At 38.9% G+C, this 19429-nt stretch overlaps 1 protein-coding gene across 3 annotated transcripts in view; it reads right to left on the bottom strand.

Annotated features, from left to right (window-relative positions):
* The window catches only part of MRPS28 (mitochondrial ribosomal protein S28), a 92300-nt gene that overhangs the window by 60903 nt on the left and 11968 nt on the right, over positions 1-19429 (bottom strand). For 2 of the 3 annotated variants that reach the window (XM_020891168.2, XM_070477206.1), the window contains exon 2: positions 17121-17302. In XM_020891168.2, the coding sequence (XP_020746827.2) occupies positions 17121-17302 (182 nt within the window). Of the gene's footprint in view, positions 1-17120; positions 17303-17611; positions 17802-19429 lie in introns of those variants that run through there. The other variant, XM_070477207.1, reaches the window with a different exon arrangement.

Below are 19429 nucleotides of genomic sequence, written 5' to 3' on the forward strand. Positions count from 1 at the left end.
GCAGTTTCCAAGAATTGTGACATAATTTCATTCCAGAAAATGAAATCAGTGGATAACCACCCCTTAGGAAATGAGCACAGAACAAACTCATTTACCATGAGTTAAAACATAATAATTAGAACGGAAAGAGGCAAAAGCTTATTACGTTAATGATGTATTGAATATTATGGGTGTTTTTTTTACTACAGAAAGTTGAAAAATGTTATCAGAAATTCCCTGAAATAAACATAACTTGGTAATCATATCTAATAGAAAAGCACTCAATCATTAATTTTTGGTTTATATTTTATTTGAAGATAGGGAGGACACATAATTTATACCTTCAAAATTCAGCCAGCCTAAAAAGGTAAGTAATTTTTATTTTGAAAAACACAAAATTTCAAGAAGAAAAACTGCCTGTACATGGATGTTGGAAAATGGTTCTTCAAATTGTTTGTGATGATGTCTTAATTCTTTGAGAGGCAGAATTGGAGAAATAAGCTTTGAAGCAAGACACACCTGGATTAGGCGATTCCCTGGTGGCTCAGTGGTAAAGAATCCCCCTGCAGAAGCTGCAGGTTCTTTTCCTGGGTTGGGACGACCCCCTGGAGGAGGCCTTGGCAACCCACTCCAGTATTCTTGGCTAGAGAATCCCATGAACAGAGGAGCCTAGCGGTCTACAGTCCATGGGTTGTTAGAGAGTCAGATGCGACTGAGCATACATGCACACACACCTGAGTTAGAATCCCAGCTTTGCCACTGAACAGTTGTTGGAGCTTCAGGAAGATCCTCTAGAGGAGGACATGGCAACCCACTCCAGTATTCTTCCCTGGGAAATCCCATGCACAGAGGAGCCTGGCGGGCCGCAGTCCATGGGGTCGCAAAGAGTTGGACATTACTGAAGTGATTTAGCATGCAGAGGCAAAGCTGCAGGGCCCTCTGGCTAGATAAGAGTAACTCCCCTCCCCTATTCCCTTTTAGCACATCACAATGAAAAGATTAAACGCTGGCTTTCAGAGTTTTCTCTGCAGTTAGGGAGGAGCCATCTTATACAGGTCTGATCAAGGAAAGGTAGGCTGAACTCTGGAAGAGATTTCTAAGAAAGATTTTGTTTTCCTGAGAAAAGAGGCAGAGAAACTGACTGCACCTTCCCCCACTCTCTTCCTCTCCTGAACACAAGATATGTAGCCCAGGGGAATCAGCAGCCTTTCTGTACCCATGATGCAAGAAGGCGACGCTGATGTCAAACAGTGAAGCCACCCCAGAAACCACCAGCATCCAGGATTCTTATGCAAGAAAAGTCTCTTATTTGTTTAATCCACGAGTCTTTAAGGTTTCTGCTAAGTGTAACTGACAACCTAAATGATTTGGAAAGTCACTTAATTCTGTGAGGCTCACTTCCTTCCTCTGTAAAGTAAATATGAGAGTTAAGATGTGTATGTAAAGTATCATTATCTGTTTGACCTGTAGAAAAGATAATGTCAGCTGTTCATGAGGATGATGACAATGATGACCTTATTTAATTCTCACCCAAACCAACTGGACTAATCATCTCATTCATCCGTTTTAAAGGCAACAAAACTGAGATTCCATGAAGTTAATCACCTTGACCAAGATCACACAATTAGTAAGTTGAAGAGACAGGATTCAAGTTCAGGAATTCTTATTTCAGGGCCAATGGGCTTAAACCACTATGATGCTAAGTAAAGCGACTCAACATAGTAAGAGCTAAAGTTAGTAACTGTTGGCTATAATGATTATGATAATGTTAGACAACTATGAAGACAAGAACAGATACATCCTAATTTTCATTCTGGAAAATAATAAATTCTCATTAATTCAACATTAATTTTATTTTTCTGCTTAAAATTAGGATGATTTCACTTCTTTATTGAAACAGGAATACAGTACTCATCACTGAAGGCAATGTTCCTTTATAACACAAAAAGGGAACTAATAACAGTGTATCGTGTGTACATGTGTGCTAAGTCATGTCTGACTCTTTGCAACCCCATGGACTGTAGCCCATCAGATTCCTCTCTGTCCATACGATTTTCTAGGCAAGAATACTGGAGTGGGTTGCCATTTCCTCCTCCAGGGGATCTTCCCAACCCAGGAATCAATCGAACCTGCATCTCCTGCAGCTCTTGCATTGGTAGGCACATCTTTGTTTGCCACAGCGCCACTTAGAAAGCCCAATAACAGTATATGCCAACCAAAACTTGCAATACCTGATGTGAGCTAAGTGCTTTTGTGACTCTTGTCTAACAAAAAGGTAAGCAATGACTATTTATGGTGAACATCTACAAGGCACTATACCAGATATTTTAAAATCATTTTTGCCAAAAGGGAGATTTAATAAGCCAGTGCTAAAGTTTGGAAGTGGCTGCTGCTGGTAGCAATCATCAGTGTCATCATCACCATCAGTTACATACCTAGAACTTATATCAAACTAGCATATACTCAGCTTTAGGTACCATTTTGGGAACACTTTCCTTCAAACTCCAGAAAGTTTTCTTTGGTGAAATAAATGAAACCAACTTAAAAAAAAATTTACGCTGAAGGTATAGTATTTGGAAAACAAGCAAAATTTGAAATTAAAGTTTCTAAATAAATTACATTCAAGAAACAGGCAGGCTAAAATACTTCCAGTTGTAATTAGGAAAAGATATTTAGTTTCTGGAATAGGCTGAGACTTCAAGAGTTTATGTTTAGCTATTAACACTCAAAAGTAGTTTGGCATATGTCTTTCCAATAAACAAAAACATAAAGGTAAAGGCTGAAACTAAATGGATGGTGAGTAAAATAGAAGTTTTGAGGTGATGTTAATTCAAGTAAAAATGTTAAGTCTCAAAATACGTACCTTCACAGCAACACATTTTGGAAGCCAGATAACTTTAAATCATATATTCCACATTGGAAGACGTATAGCTCTCTCCACTACATATCATAACAAGTACTCAATAACCACATTTTCAAAGAAGGACTGTGTATTTTAAATGCTTTCAAGGAAAATACATCGAGAGAATCATTTGCTTAATAAATTCAAAAATGACACAGGCAACAGCATAAAATCCACATGAACGTTATAATATGCTCAATCAGTACTAATTAAGGGTCTAATTATACCTATTTCATAGCTAATTTGCATTTTTAAAGGAACACAAGGTATTCTATTTTAGGTCCAAAATTAAGGTTCCGAAATAAAATTTTAGAGGAAATCTAACTGTAGTATACTTATGGGAAAAAAATGTTCTTAAAAATTAAAACAAGCAAAAAACAAAGTATCATATTTTCAAGTACAGGACTATGCTGAAACTGAATTTACCAATGAAAGAAGAAGCAATACATATAAACTGAGACATTTATAAGTGTCATTTATAGGCTTTTAAGAGGGCTTCCCAGGCGCTCAGTGGTAAAGAATCCACCTGCCCATGAAGGAGATGCAGAAGACATGGGTTCAACCCCTGAGTCAGGAAGATCCCCTGGAGAAGGAAATGACAACCCACTCTGGTATTCTTGCCTGAAAAATCCCATGGAGAGAAGAGCCTGGTGGGCTACAGTACTTGTAAACACACAGTTGAACACAACTGAGCACTACAGTCTCTTAAAGTATTTTTCAATTATTATAAAGCTGGGATTTTTTAAAACAGGAGAGCTCCAATCCACTGCTTTTTGAACAATTCTCTAGGTTAAAGTAGAGCTTCCCAGGTGTCGGAGTGGGAAAGAATCTCTCTGCCAATGCAAGAGCCACAGGTTCCATCCCTGGGTTGGGAAGATCCTCTGGAGAAGGAAATGGCAACCCCTCTGGTATTCTTTCCTGGAATACCCCATGGACAGAGGAGCCTGGTGGGCTACAGTCCGTGGTGTGACAAAAGTTAGCCACGACTGAGACTGAACATGCCTGGCTAAATGAACTTAGGCTTAAATTCTGGGGTTCAGTTCAGTTCAGTCGCTCAGTCATGTCAGACTCATTTTGATCCCATGGACTGCAGCATGCCAGGCTTCCCCATCCATTACCAACTCCGAGAGCTTGCTCAAACCCATGTCCATTGAGTGGGTGATGCCATCCAACCATCTCATCCTCTGTCTTCTCCTGCCCTTAATCTTTAGCAGCATCAGGGTCTTTTCTAGTGAGTCAGTTCTTCACATCAGGTGGCCAAAGTATTGGAGTTTCACCTTCAGCATCAGTCCTTCCAATGAATATTCAGAACTGATTTCCTTTCAGATGGACCGGTTGGATCTCCTTGCAGTCCAAGGGACACACAAGAGTCTTCTCCAACAGTTTGAAAGCATCAATTCTTCAGTGCTCAGGTTTCTTTATGGTCCAACTCTCACATTCATACATGACTACTGGAAAAACCACAGCTTTGACTAGATAGACTTTGTTGGCAAAGTAATGTCTCTGCTGTTTAAGATGCTGTCTAGGTGGGTCATAGCTTTCCTTCCAAGGAACAAGCATCTTTTAATTTCAAAGCTGCAGTTACCATCAGCAGTGATTTTGGAACCCCCCCAAAATAAAGTCTCTCACTGTTTCCATTGTTTCCCCATCTATTTACCATGAAGTGATGGGACTGGATGCCCAGTCCCATCACTGGACTGCCCATGCCCAGTCACTAGATGATCTTAGTTTTCTGAATGTTGAGTTTTAAGCCAACTTTTTCACTCTCCTCTTTCACTTTCATCAAGAGGCTCTTTAGTTCTTCTTCGCTTTCTGCCACACGGACATCACCAGATGGTCAATAACCAACAGAAATCAGATTGATTATATTCTTTGCAGCCAAAGACAGAGAAGCTCTATACAATAAGCAAAAACAAGACCAGGAGCTGACTGTGGCTCAGATCATGAACTCCTTATTGCAAAACACAGACTTAAACTGAAGAAAGAAGGGAAAACCACTAGACCATGCAGGTATGACCTAAATCAAATCCCTTAGGATTATATAGTGGAAGCAACAAATAGATTGAAGGGATTAGATCTGATAGACACAGTGCCTGAAGAACAATGGAGGCATTGTACAGGAGGCAGGGATCAAGACCATCCCCAAGAAAAAGAAATACAAAAAATGGTTGTCTGAGGAGACCCTACAAATAGCTGAGAAAAGAAGAAAAGCAAAAGGCAAAGGGTAAAAGGAAACATATTCCCATCTGAATGCAGAGTTCCAAAGAAAGCAAGGAGAGATAAGAAAGTTTTCCTCAGTGATCAATGCAAAGAAATAGAGGAAAACAATAGAATGGGAAAGACTAAAAATCTCTTCAAGAAAGTTCAAGATACCAAGGGAACATTTCATGCAAAGATGAGCACATTAAAAGACAGAAATGGTATGGACCTAACAGAAGCAGAAGATGTCAATGAGAGGTGGCAAGTATACACAGAAGAACTATACAAAAAAGACCTTCATGACCTAGATAACCACGATGGTGTGATCATTCACCTAGAGCCAGACATCCTGGAATGTGAAGTCAAGTGGGCCTTAGGAAGCATCCCTACAGACAAAGCTAGTGGAGGTGATGGAATTCCAGTTGAGCTATTTCAAATCCTAAAAGATGATGCTGTGAAAGTGCTTCACTCAATATGCCAGCAAATTTGGAAAATTTAGCAGTGACCACAGGCCTGGAAAAGGTCAGTTTTCATTCCAATCGCAAAGAAAGGCAATGCCAAAGAATGTTCAAACTACTGCATAATTGCACCCATCTCACACACTAGCAAAGTAATGCTCAAAATTCTCTAGCCAGGCTTCAGCAGTATGTGAACTGTGAACTTCCAATGTTCAAGCTGGATTTAGAAAAGGCAGAGAAACCAGAGATCAAATTGCCAACATCCATTGGATCATTAAAAAAGCAAGAGGGTTCCAGAAAAACATCTACTACTGCTCTGCTGACTACACCAACGCCTTTGACTGTGTGGATCACAACAAACTATGGAAAATTCTTCAAGAGATGGGAATACCAAAACACCTTACCTGCCTCCCGAGAAATCTGTATGCAGGACAAGAAGCAACAGTTAGAACTGGACATGGAACAACAGATTGGTTCCAAATGGGAAAGGAGTACTGTCACCCTGCTTATTTAACTGCTATGCAGAATACATCATGCGAAATGCTGCACTGGATGAAGCACAAGCTGGAATGAAGACTGCCAGGAGAAATATCAATAACCTCAGATATGCAAAGGACACCACTTCACCTTTATGGCAGAAAGTGAAGAAGAACTAAAGAGCCTCTTGATGAAAGTGAAAGAGGAGAGTGAAAAAGTTGGCTTAAAACTGGGGTAAAGGAGCTTTAACTGTACATACTGATTGACAGAGGATTAGAACCAAGGGCCTTCTGCCATCCACACTCATGTTCTTCCTTACATTTGCCCTGCTATCAGCTTCCCTACACATTCCAAAAACCAGAGTATCTCCTTCCTATCATTTTTATTCTCTAAAATTTTAGAAAGCAGTTTTAGAGGAATGTTAAAAAAAAAAAAAAAAGAACAAGGAAAGAAGGAGAACCAAGAAAAAGAAGGTATATGACAATGTCAGAAATGAAAATCGTCAACAGACAGTATTGAATACTATGGAGAGCTTCAGCAAAAACAACGGGCAGAGGACCAGAAGGTCACTGATGAATTTAAGAGGATGCTTTTAGTTAGCACTTGGTGAGGGCAGAGTCAGGCGGGTTGAACTGAGGAAGAAATGAAATTTAGAAAATAAGGGCAATCTGGGAGACAAGAAGGAAGGGAATAGTTTGAAGGGTAAAATGTTTCAAATATTATCAAATTTTCTAGAAAAGATAATATCAGAGAAAAGTTAAAGTCGAGAATAGGAAAGCCAGGGAGCATTAAGCTGAATTCACATAATATTTCAGATATTCAACTATTTTTTTACTTTAAAAAGTAGCAATTTCATATAGATTAAACTAATGTATGAACTTAATTTCAATAAAGGAGATAAAGCAATCTGCTAAGGAGGTGGAAGATAGGAACAAGAGGACTAAGAGTGAAAAAGGTAAAGTAACAAGGACTCTACCAGAAATAAATGGAAGCATTTTCAGAACTCTGCTTCAAGTCCTACAATATGATCCTGTGCTGAGTACACGTGGCAAGGTTGTTACTCTGAAAGGACCCATCTGCTAGTTTTACCTTTGCATTTATTTCACTTTTAGAAACAAAGCTATTCAGCTCTAACAGGATGCCTGAACCTAAACACTGCAAGATTTCTTTTGGGGGGAAAAAAAAATCACTCTTGCTTAATGTAGCACAAACACAAACCTGCACTGATGCTGTTGCCTTTGTTTTTTTATTTTTTGCAGATACAGAAGATATAGAAACTTAGAGCCCAATATGAAAAGCAGAGACATTACCTTGCCAACAAAGGTCCGTCTAGTCAAAGCTATGGTATTTCCAGTAGTCATATATGGAGGTGAGAGTTGTACTATAAAGAAAGCTGAGGGCCAAAGAAATGATGCTTTCGAATCGCGGTGTTGGAGAAGACTCTTGAGAGTCCCTTGGACTGCAAGGAGATCCAACCAGTCCATCCTAAAGGAAATCAGTCCTGAATATTCATTGGAAGGACTGATGCCGGAGCTGAAGCTCCAATACTTTGGCCACCTGATGTGAAGAACTGACTCACTAGGAAAGACCCTGATGCTGGGAAAAATAGAAAGCAAAAGAAATAGGTGGCAGAGGATGAGATGGTTGGATAGCATCACCAACTCGATGGACATGAGTTTGAGCAAGCTCTGGGAGTTGGTGATGGACAGGGAAGCCTGGTGTGCTATAGTCTATGGGGTCGCAAAGAGTCAGACACGACTGACCAACTGAACTGATGAAAAAGTTGCTCATTTCAGGTCTACTGTTTTTCTATATCCTAATTTCTCATAAACTCAGCTGCAAATGGCTAAACATCTACAGAATAACCACATGTCTAAAACCAAGCTCCATGTCCTGCCCTATTAACAGCAATTCTATTCAACTCTCCTTTTGCTGTGACCTCCATCTTTCTAGTCACCTAGGCTGGGAACCTCAAGTACCAAAACCTATCAGTCAACTTCTTCGAACAGTCTCTCCTAACTTTCCTTTCCCATTTCTTCTTACTCTAGTACAACCAGTAGTCAGCCTGTCTAGATATCTATGATAGTCTCACAACTGGCCTTGCCTATCCATCTCCCATAACACTACCAGTGTCATCATCCAAGAACACCAATCCCCAAATTCAGCTCCTTTGTATCTCTACCATCACAAATTTTCATCTTGAAATTCAGTTTTCTGTAAGGATCCTTGCCTGTCTAGTAAAGCAAATATTTCATTGTTGTATTTTAGTCACTAAGTTGTGTCCAACTATTTGTGACTCCATGGACTGTTGCCCACCTGGTTCCTCTGTCCGTGAGATTTCCCAGGCCAAGAATACTGGAGCAGGCTACCATTCCCTTCTCTAGGCGATCTTCCTGATGGAGAGACTGAACCCATGTCTCCTGCTTAACAGGTGGATTCTTTACCACTGAGTCATCTGGGAAGCCCAAATATTTCATTACTCCTTAAAATTTCATCCAAGCCATGGGCTCTTGACCCATGATGATTTTAAATATGTACACACGTTACGTTCACACCTCCCTCTAAAAAGTGGGGACTAACTCCTCAGCCACTGAGTGTGGGCTGAGCTTACTGACTTCTAATGAAGAGAATATGGCAGAAATGACAATGTATGACTAGGTCATAAAGGACACCACAACCACTTCCAAGGTCACTCTCACTCAGGGGAAAGCTAACTTATGCGGTGAGGACACTCAAGGAGCCCTGGAGAAGTCCATGTGGTAAAGGCCTAAGGCCTCCTGCCCACAGCCAACACTAACTTGCCAGGTATGTGAGGCAGCCTCTTTGGAAGCAAATTCTCCAACCCTAGTTAAGCCTTCAGATGCCTGCAGCCTGGCCAATATCTTAAATGAAGCTCATAAGAAACCTTGAGCCAGGATGGTCTAGCAAAGACACTCATAAATTCCGGACTCATAGCAATTGCATGAGATAACAAATGTTTATTGTCTTAATCCATGAAGTTTTTGAGTAATATGTTATACAGATGGAGAAGACAGGATCATTTTCAATTCTGGGCCATTGCTCATGACATCTCCTCCACCACTGTCCTCTCATTATTCATCGTCCAATGCCCCTTCCCCTACCCTTCAGATTCAAGCCAAAGTTCAATCTCCGTGAGGAGCCCCCTTCTTTTTTCATAAAACCATTTCAACTCTTACTTCTCCAGTTCTACTTTGAACACTTCTATGCTTAATCACATCATTCACTTAGGCATTCATTCATATATTCCTGTGTTACTGGGCTATATGCATCTTTCCTCTTAAAGACATCATACAGTTCTTCTAAACTGTATTCAGCACACTGTAATTAAGATACTCAACATCTGCTGAGAAAATTAGCAAGTCACACATACACGTGCACCCTGGAAGTGCATTTGATGAGTATGTATAAAGTAGAGGTTAACAATATGGACTTAGAGCTAACAGTCTCTCCTCTCCGCTTATTTACTAGCTGCTGTCCTTGGGCAAGTTACTTAAAATCTCTGTAAGCCTTTATTTCTTCAGTGCCTTTTAATAAGGATTCTACAGTATCTATTTTAGTATCTACTTAATAAAAAGATGTTTTAAAAAACACATGCAAATCTCTTAGCAAAGTGCCTGGAACAGAGTGTTCAACAAATGTCAGTTATTATTGCTTGTATTATTAACCACAAATGACAAAGGACATGTTGAAATTCTGGGTTCCTGAAAGTCTCTAGATGTTATCAAGTGGCAATTTAAATTAATATGAAATTCTACAAACTAAAACAGGATTCACAATTCCTATTAAGGTAACTTAATTTTTCTAAAATCTACTTTTAAGTCAATAGAACTACAGCCTGAACCAATTGTACAAGTGCAGCCTTGACTTTTTCTCCTTGTTGTCCTAATAGGATATTAACTTCAAAGCTTTTGTGGGAACACTTAATTGCTTGCATTCCTTAACAAGTACCACCATAGGAGTTTCCAGATTCACTTTTAACCTTTACAGTCCTGAGAAAGTATATAAGGCAAACTTATGAGACATTTAAATTTACACAGTCTCTGGGTTAATACAGCTGCATGTAAGTGAATAAGCCACAAAAAGTAAATGAATTTTGTACATCAATCAAAATAGAATCCAACAGAAAAAAAATCAAAGTAAAAGAACACTGCTATACCATATACCTGAGGGGAGGTGGGTGGGAAACTATAATGTTATTTAAAAAAATTTTTATTGTGGTATAACTGACATTTGCCATTATATTAGTTTCAGGGGTACAATGTAATGATTCACTCTTTCTATATATTGTGAAACTGTCTCCACAAGTCTAGTTAACATCCATCACCATAAACAGTAACAAATGTAACTTTTTGTGATGAGAACTTTTAAGATCTACTCTCTAAACAACTTTCAAATATGCAACACAGTATTCTTAATTGTAGTAACCATGTGGTATATTTTATCTCCATGACTTATTTATTTTATAACTGGAAATTTGTACCTTTTGACCACCTTCACCATTTTAACCACCTTGCAACCTCTGACAACCACCAATCCATTCTCTGTATTTATAAGCCCCAACCCCTGTCTTTTTTTTGTCTAATGTTATTCAGAGTTGGAATTACATGTGTTTCATGAACTCAGATCATTCCTAAGCTATTTTATAATTTACATATATTCTTAACCATTTCCTAAAAAATAATCAGAGCTTTGTTGAAAAAACCTAATAAAATGATTTTCAATAACCACTCTATTTAAAAACAAGCCTACATTTTAACTGTGAACCAAGTCCTCTGGAATAAAAAGAGCTACTTAATTTATATTCTTATTTTCTCTTCCCCCCTACCAATATACCTTGAAAACTTTAGTCTTTGAAACATTCAGTATCCATTCCACTCTTTATGTGACCCTATACATCACACAACCTGAAATAGAAACAAAGACTGGAAAATTAACTTGTTTATTCCACCTCAGTGTCAAACAAAAGTACAAATAATATTCAGTGCATGTGCTAGTTACCTTAGAACTGCCAATCATGCTTGTTTTGAAACCTTTTGATTCTCAGAGCTGTCAATCTTGTGTGTTGTAAGAGAGAAGTGAGTGTAGAAATAATGCTTTAAGAGATGCAATCTTCATGAAACATGAATAAATCAATGGACTTTACTCATAAAATTGAATTTGAGGATTTGACAGAAAGGTATACAATTCTCACCAAAAAATCAAAATATAAATTAATGAAATAAAAACACTTAGCGAATAAGGCTCTTTAACCAAAAAGGTAAACATGGTTCAACCATAAGGAATTGATATTTCAGTAAAAGAGGGGGAACATTCTTTAACTGATACTAATCAGAAGTATTATAACCACTGAGTGGGAAAGGGAGAATCAAACTAATCTAAATCTGGACATTAAAAAAAATTTTTTTGAAGCAGGCAAAAGTATCAATTCAATAAATTTCGGTTCTCCACTTCCCCAATGCAACTCAATTTTCTATTTACCTATTCATTCATGTCTAAAATCAAACACCATCAGAAGCTCTGCCCTCTGACTTGCAAGCCACAATTAGTCACCAACACCTGTTTCTTCTGTCTCCTAAATTACTAGGAAAAATCTCCTTTCCTGACACCAAGACTTCATTCCCATTCTTGTCATTTCTTTCCAGAAGCTTCCTTACTGGCCTCTCTAACTCTGGTTCCATTCTTCTAGTACATACTCCACATCACAGCCAGAATGACCTCACTGAAACACAGTGTGGTCCCTACTACCTGTCAGGATATTTTAGTATCTTTATCACTTTCAGAGTAAAGCCTCAATGTTTGAAAATGATACATAAGCTCCTTGAGGATCTGGCACCTGCCATGTCCCTACTCTCCCAATTCACTCCTCCTAAACTTAAGCCAACTAAGCCACTTGAGTTCTCGCCCACTGAAAACTTTGGCAAGTACAGCTCCCTCTCATTTTCTGCACTTTGCATCTCCTATCCCTCCTCTACAACTCAGTTCAACTGCTAGTTCCTCTGGGAAACTGTCTCTGACACAAGCTGACTCCATCATTGATCCTCTCTTCTCCATGCCGGTAGGATACAGTAAACAAAACTTGACATGATACTATGTGTATTGGTTTACATCTCTCTCCCCCAGCTGAATCACAAACTCCCTGAACACTGGGACTGTCTTTCATCTGTACATCGCTAACATAAAACAAGAAGTGGTGCACAATAGCTGCTCATTAAATGTTTGCTGACTCAGTGAAAAATTATACTTACTATGGCCTATTTGTTTAAAAATAAGGTTAATAAAATCAGCAACTTAGTTCTTGAGATTAATAAAATGTATTATGGGTACATTCCAAGTCGACCGAACTAATCAATGCCATAAAGCAATGCTGCGCACAAGGGCTTCCCTTGTGGCTCAGCTGGTAAAGAATCCGCCTGCAATGCGGGAGACCTGGGTTTGATCCCTGGGTTGGCAAGATCCCCTGGAGAAGGGAAAGGCTACCCACTCCAGTATTCTGGGCTGGAGAATTCCGTGGACTGTATAGTCCGTGGGATCGCAGAGTCGGACCTGACTGAGTGACTTTTGCTTCACTCACTGTAAGAACTGGCACCATCTCAAGTAGTACTTGAGATCCAATAATTTCATTCTATTTTCACTACTGTTCCTACTGGAGGTGTTAAAGTCTCAACCACGACAACTGCTCCTGTCCAAGACACTCAGTACCTTGACTGATTCAACAACACTTTTCTGATGTGTGACCATCCCTATCAAGGGCTTCAGTGAACAAGTAGTCAACATAGGGGCAAAACCCCAACCTAGTTGCATGCCACTGATCAGGAAGTTAGTTATCTGGTGACATCAAGTCTCCACAGAACCCAGTGAGAATTGAGCAGGGGAGCTTAAGAGTGGTCAAGATACACACTGACGTTCACGTACTAAAGTATACATACACTTCATCTACTTAAGAGGCTGTGAGGTCCTTACTCAAACTCTAGTTGTCTTACTTTAAGCACAATTTTGATGACTGATTTCCCAGGCATCAGAATATTAGAAGAAAATTAGGAAGTCTAATTAAAGCTAAAAATGCAGACACAAATACAAATAGAAAAAGAAACATGACACCCAAAGGTGAAACACAAAAACTACAAAACTGGAGGGTTGTGTGGCTGAGGAACAATAATTCTATATATTTAAGTTGTGATACAATACAGAAATTAACGTTCATAATTATGACCTTGGGTCATCAAAACAAAGACAAGTTAAACAACTTTAGGTCTAATAAGGTTCAAGAAAATAAATGATACATTTTATAAAATGAATCAATTAAAAATTGTGTTATACATAGAGTCAACTTTCTACCCTTTGCAAAATAAACTTTTTTGAACTATGTCATTCCCAAATAACAAGAGGCATGCTGACTCTAAGCTACTTATCACTGTCAGACATTAACTAGTTTCTGTGACTACAGGCGTCACCACAATCATGATTCACAACCATTCCAAAACAAAGCCTGGATCTGCTGGCCATTAGATTATTGGTGGTAGTACTAGCCAAACACACTGTCCCATCCATAACCCAGGATATTAGAATTGACTATCTACCAGTCTTTAACAGACCTCTATAAAGATTCACTACCACTGCTTTCAAGGTCCCTGGTATAAAGCTGGTTAGCAGGTCAGACTATTTTAAGGAAGTTTCTGTAACACTTTACTACTAATAGCTACATGTGTAGGATTTAAAGAGCAGCACGGCAGAGTGAAAGAACACTCCTGAGTGATGGACACACACAGCCCTAGGCTTTAATCTCTGCCTTGTTAATTACAACTGTGACTGCAGCACCTTGTTTATGCTCAGAGAATTACTTTCATTTGGGAAATGGGGGACAATATCTTCTACTGCCTGTGTTTATTGTGCAGAACAAATCAGATAATGTATAAGGTGCCAACATAGGTTTTAAAAAGCCTGGCTATCGGGATTATCAGATATAGAAATGAAATGATCTTAACCCACACTAGGATAAGTTTTGTGAAATTGTGTGCTGTATTACTAACACACAAATGTTTACAGGGAAAGCGCTTTATATTCTAACTCATAGAAGTCCCCTGACTCATAGACTGGTTCATGGAAAAGCAGGTCAAAGTGAGGACTCCATAAAACAAGTATGCACATAAACTGTAGAGATATTAACTTAGCAATTAATGCAAATATTCTGAGAGGGGGCAGGCCTTCTTACTGAGGAGAGGTCCACTCACTGGAGCACTGCACTGATCTCCTTAAATAAACAATATCTACACTGCAAAGTCTGGGATTGCCAGAGTCAGTCACTTTAAATTAACACAGGGACAGAAAGAACTGCCCCCATCTTTACAGTTTACTTAAACTAATTCAATAGCAATTTTATTTTAAAAAGATTCCCTTATGGTGCCTTTCTAAACATTAAAATTAGCTTTCATAAGAACAAAGACCCTTTCAAAACTCATATTTTATTAATTTATGTAATAATCAAATAAATTATGTAATAATCAAATAAATTATTTAGCAATAATATAAATGGGCTTGGGAATAAACACAACTAGCTTTTGCTAAATATATACCTCAACTGAAAGAAGCAAAAATGCCCAGTTATGGTCCAGAACTATTAGTTTCTAATTATCTAATTATAAGTGCTGGTACTATCCTAAAGCAGATTAGTCCTGGGTGTTCACTGGAAGGACTGATGTTGAAGCTGAAACCCCAATACTTTGGCCAGCTGACGCAAAGAGCTGACTCATTTGAAAAGAGCCTGATGCTGGGAAAGATTGAGAAGGAGAAGGGGACAACAGAGGATAAGATGGTTGGATGGCATTACCGACTCAATGGACATGGGTTTGGGTAGACTCCGGCAGTTGGTGATGGATAGGGAGGCCTGGTGTGCTGCAGTTCATGGAGTTGCAAAGAGTCGGACACGACTAAGTGACTGAACTGAAGTGCTGGTATGGGTTAATGGGTTTTATAAAAGAAAATCTTGATTAAATTTAACAAGTCAGTTAATTCAAAGATAACTGCCAAAAAAGTTAATGCCAGGGTCATTTTGGTTTGCTATAATCTGACTTCTGATCCCAAGTCATAAACTGATGTTTAAAAAACAAAATGATTAAAACTTTTGAGGCTGGTACTGTAAGAGTTAGGTTCCAACCACACTGCCAAAATTTCTGAATGTAATTATAATTGTCTACTTTGCAACTCACTCAAAGTAGGTCACAACACTATTATTCATGCCTAAATACTATACTTTATATTCTAAATATTACTATTAATGCAATGTCTTTCTAGACTTAATTTTTCTTTTAAAAGTGTTTTTCGAACTTTTTTTGTATGATAGAAATACTCACCACCACTCCCCCCAACATCTTAAACAAGACATTACCAGAACTATAACATGTAAAAACAGTGAAAGCAGAGCTGCTCTGAAATAGGACCTAACTGCCCCCTTTTCTCCCAGAGTAATCTCTGAAGCCTTTTTGCATAACTCTATCTGATTCAATGGATATGAACCTGGGCAAACTCTGGGAGATGGTGAGGGTCAGGGAAGCCTGGCATGCTGCAGTCCGTGGGGTTGCAAAGAGTCAGACGTGACTTGGCACCTGAACAACCGGCTTCTTGGGACAAAAACTGAAAACTTGTTCTTTTAAACAATCAGAAATGAATATTAAAACAAAAAAAAGCTATAGAACTTATTAAGAGGCTGTAATTTAGCTAATTAGAATATTCAGTTAACCAAAACAATTTGGGATCCTTATCAGTTGTTTATCACTTTTTTTAAAAAGAAGCATTCTGATGGCATTTTAAACATTTAGCAATAGAAGCAAGGGTCAAAGTTCTTCTCTGATTACTGTTATCTTCTACTCACCAAACATCTTGTCAGCATATTACCTCTTCTTACTCATTTAATTACCAATTTTTAAAACTGATTTGTGCACTAGTTTATTATCTATTCTCCATTCTTCCAAGAGACTAAGTTCCCCTAACTTCATGGAAGCAGAGAGCTAGTCTGTCTTGTTTATAAGCCATTACAACAGTGCCTGCCAAACTGAAGAGATCCTAAATCCTTGTGTACTGTTAGCAAGAGCAAGAGCAGATCATTTTTCATTAATAGAAAATATATCAGTAATTTGAAAATGAAGTACTGCTTTATTTCATGTAAAGAAATCCTTTCTTCTCTTCCCTACAACTGATAAGCTTTACATCATGCCACCATGGATGCCACCCAGTTGAACTGGCCATCCTTATTCTTACAAGTTGACCTAATGTGAAGTCAGACCAGCAGGTATTAGCTTTATAAAAAGATGCATTTTATATATAAGTCTGCTGAATTATGAATATTTTACCTGCTCAGCCAAATTTATTATAAACTGGAAAATGCCAGTGATATACATGTTTCTTTATATTTGTATATATTAAAAATTTATGGAAAAAATTCATTTCCATCTTGCTGACTACTGTTTTTAATCTCAGAGTTTTAGTTATGCATCTCTGTTCCCTCTTTATATTCTACTCCCAGGTCTCCCACCTTAGTGGTTTTCATAAGGCATATTTATATTCACAATTATCTTTATTTACAAAGACTATAAACAGAATGAATTCTGTTCAAATAACAGGAAAAATAGTAATCCAGAGAGCAGATGCAAAACAGGAAGAAAAGAAAATGATAAAGAATCAGAATTTGGTACAATAAGAGAAAAGAACATAAAGAAAGAGAAATCAGAGGTTTCTCTTGAAAGACAGATGGAGACTGTGAAAAAGAAGAGGCACAAAAGTTACACATACAATGGGTTGAACAGCATGCATTACTCCAAAGATGGTTTTAATTTTATGATGTGGAATGGTTTATTATCAGGATGGACATTCAAATCTTCCCCAAAACTGATCTCACTGCTTTGAGAAGACATGAATCTAGCCTAATCTGACTAATATAACATGAGGTGAACTTGGCCTAAGTTGACTAGCATGAAGAGAAATAATCATATTTTCTATCTTTTCAAAAATCACCAACTAAAGTCCAACAATACTTTTGAGATATCTCAACTTTTATGCACACTCTTAAAGCATCTGGAAATGATTCTACTTACTCTCCATCCACTTCCGGTCTTTTACATACACAATGAAACTTGCCGCCAAAATCTATATAAAGATCGTTCTCCACGATATGAAAGATTCGCCCAATGACTATTTTATCCTTTGCAGGTCCCATCTGTGTAAGAGGAGAATGTCTCAGCATAGACGCGAAGGATTCCACACTTTTCGGAGAGCCCTAAATATGAAAAGAGACATTGACACGCATGTAATTCAATGCAAAGGTATAACATGGTAAGCACAGTAACAGCTTCCGTGCCCACGCAGCCACAACCTCTTGGCTTCTCTGATGACTTGGATAGTAAAGAATCTGCCTACATTGCAGGAGACCAGGGTTCGATCCCTGGGTTGGGAAGATCCCCTAGAGAAGGCAATAGCAACCCACTCCAGTATTCTGGGAAATCTCATGGACAGAGGAACCTGGAGGGGTCTCAAAGAGTTGGACACGACTGAGCAACTAACACACACACACAGAGTAATAGCTTACAGGGGAAGTTTTTAAAAGTCAATTTGCTGTATATTTGTTTTGCAGCAATAATAAAAACACTGAAATAAAATCTTGCTTTAAAAAGTCAGGTACACTCTTCAGCTTCCTCCTCATTCTTTTTCCTCCTTGAAGAGCCAGAGAAAAGCAGCCATCTGTGCTTGGGTGGAGATGTGGTGGCCCCGGGTGGAATCTGGAAGGTGAGCAGGTAAGAAGAGTCTTTAGCCAAAGCCTCAGGCCTGGGGTGAGGAGGGGGTGAGGAGGTGAGTATGCAGGGAGGGTATCCCAGAAGGTAACTGGCTTCATTCCTATATGCTGTGCTTAGTCACTCAGTCGTGTCTGACTCTTTGTGACCCCATGGACTGTAGCCCACCAGACTCCTCTGTCCATGGAATTCTCCAGGCAAGAATACTGGAGTGGGTTGCCATGCTCTCCTCCAAGGGATCTTCCCAACCCAGGGATCGAACCCAGGTCTCCCTCACTGCAGGTGTTTTACCATCTGAGCCAGCAGGGAAGCCCTCATTTCTATATGACTAACCACAAAAAAAAAAAAATGCCTTTGAATATAGGTTAATGAAAGTGACTATAGGTTTAATACAAATTTAAATAAACATTAAGATAAAAATGATTATGGGTCATATAATTAGTAGTCTGAATTAGCAGTTCTTGTTACATAATATTTTTAAATGACCTGACTTTAATTTTAACATTATATTTTAACGCTGTAATTTTCTTCTTTTTCCTAAAATAAAATTTTAAAGGAAAGACAGCTTTAACTGTTTTGTGGTACTCATTTCTAGAAGTTGTTTTACATACTGAATTTATTTGAAGTAGGGTTGAATATATAATACAGGCTGATTATTTCTTTTTTTTCTAACTTACAAAAATTTTTTTCCCAAGCACATGCTTTTTCAGAAATCCATGAGTACAGATTTGTGCCTTCTACTCATCTCTGGTGGAGAAGGCAGTGGCACCCCACTCCAGTACTCTTGCCTGGAAAATCCCATGGGCAGAGGAGCCTGGTAGGTTGCAGTCCATGGGGTCGCTATGAGTTGGACACAACTGAGCAACTTCACTTTCACTTTTCACTTTTCTGCATTGGAGAAGGAAATGGCAACTCACTCCAGTGTTCTCGCCTGGAGAATCCCAGGGACGGGGGAGCCTGGTGGGCTGCCGTCTATGGGGTCACAAAGAGTCGGACACGAGAAGCGACTTAGCAGCAGCACTCATCTTTGGGCTCCCCTGGGGCTCATTAGTAGAGAATTTGCCTGCCACTGTAGGAGACACAGGTTCAATCCCTGGGTAGGGAAGATCCCCTAGAAAAGGAAATGGCAACACAGTTCTTTATTTTTGGGAGTGGGGGTATCAGTTAAAACTTTTTAATGTATGAAGCATACGTGCATTGATGAGTAGTCATCCAGCCATGTCCGACTCTCTGTGACCCAAGAGACTGCAGCCCACCAGGCTCCTCCGTCCTTGGAATTTTCCAGGCAAGAGTACTGGAGTGGGTGCCGCTTTCTTCTCCAGGGGATCTTCTTGACCTAAGGATCGAACCCTCATCTCCTGTATCTCTTGCAGTGGCAGGGGGATTCTTTACCACTGAGCCACCTGGGAAGCCTATAAAGCATATGCATAAATTAATATGTATAAAACTATCATGCATATGAAGATATTTATATACAGCTTGGAATCAGAGGAAGGACGAGATATCAGTGAGTGCAGGCACCTCATTTCACACATGAATACCATATCTGCTACTCACAACCACGTGACAGGCTGAAAGTGATTTTAAATACAAGTTGCCTCAAAAGATGGAAAGTA

This window comes from Odocoileus virginianus, chromosome 15 (assembly GCF_023699985.2).
Source record: "Odocoileus virginianus isolate 20LAN1187 ecotype Illinois chromosome 15, Ovbor_1.2, whole genome shotgun sequence".
NCBI classification, from domain to species: Eukaryota; Metazoa; Chordata; class Mammalia; order Artiodactyla; family Cervidae; genus Odocoileus; species Odocoileus virginianus.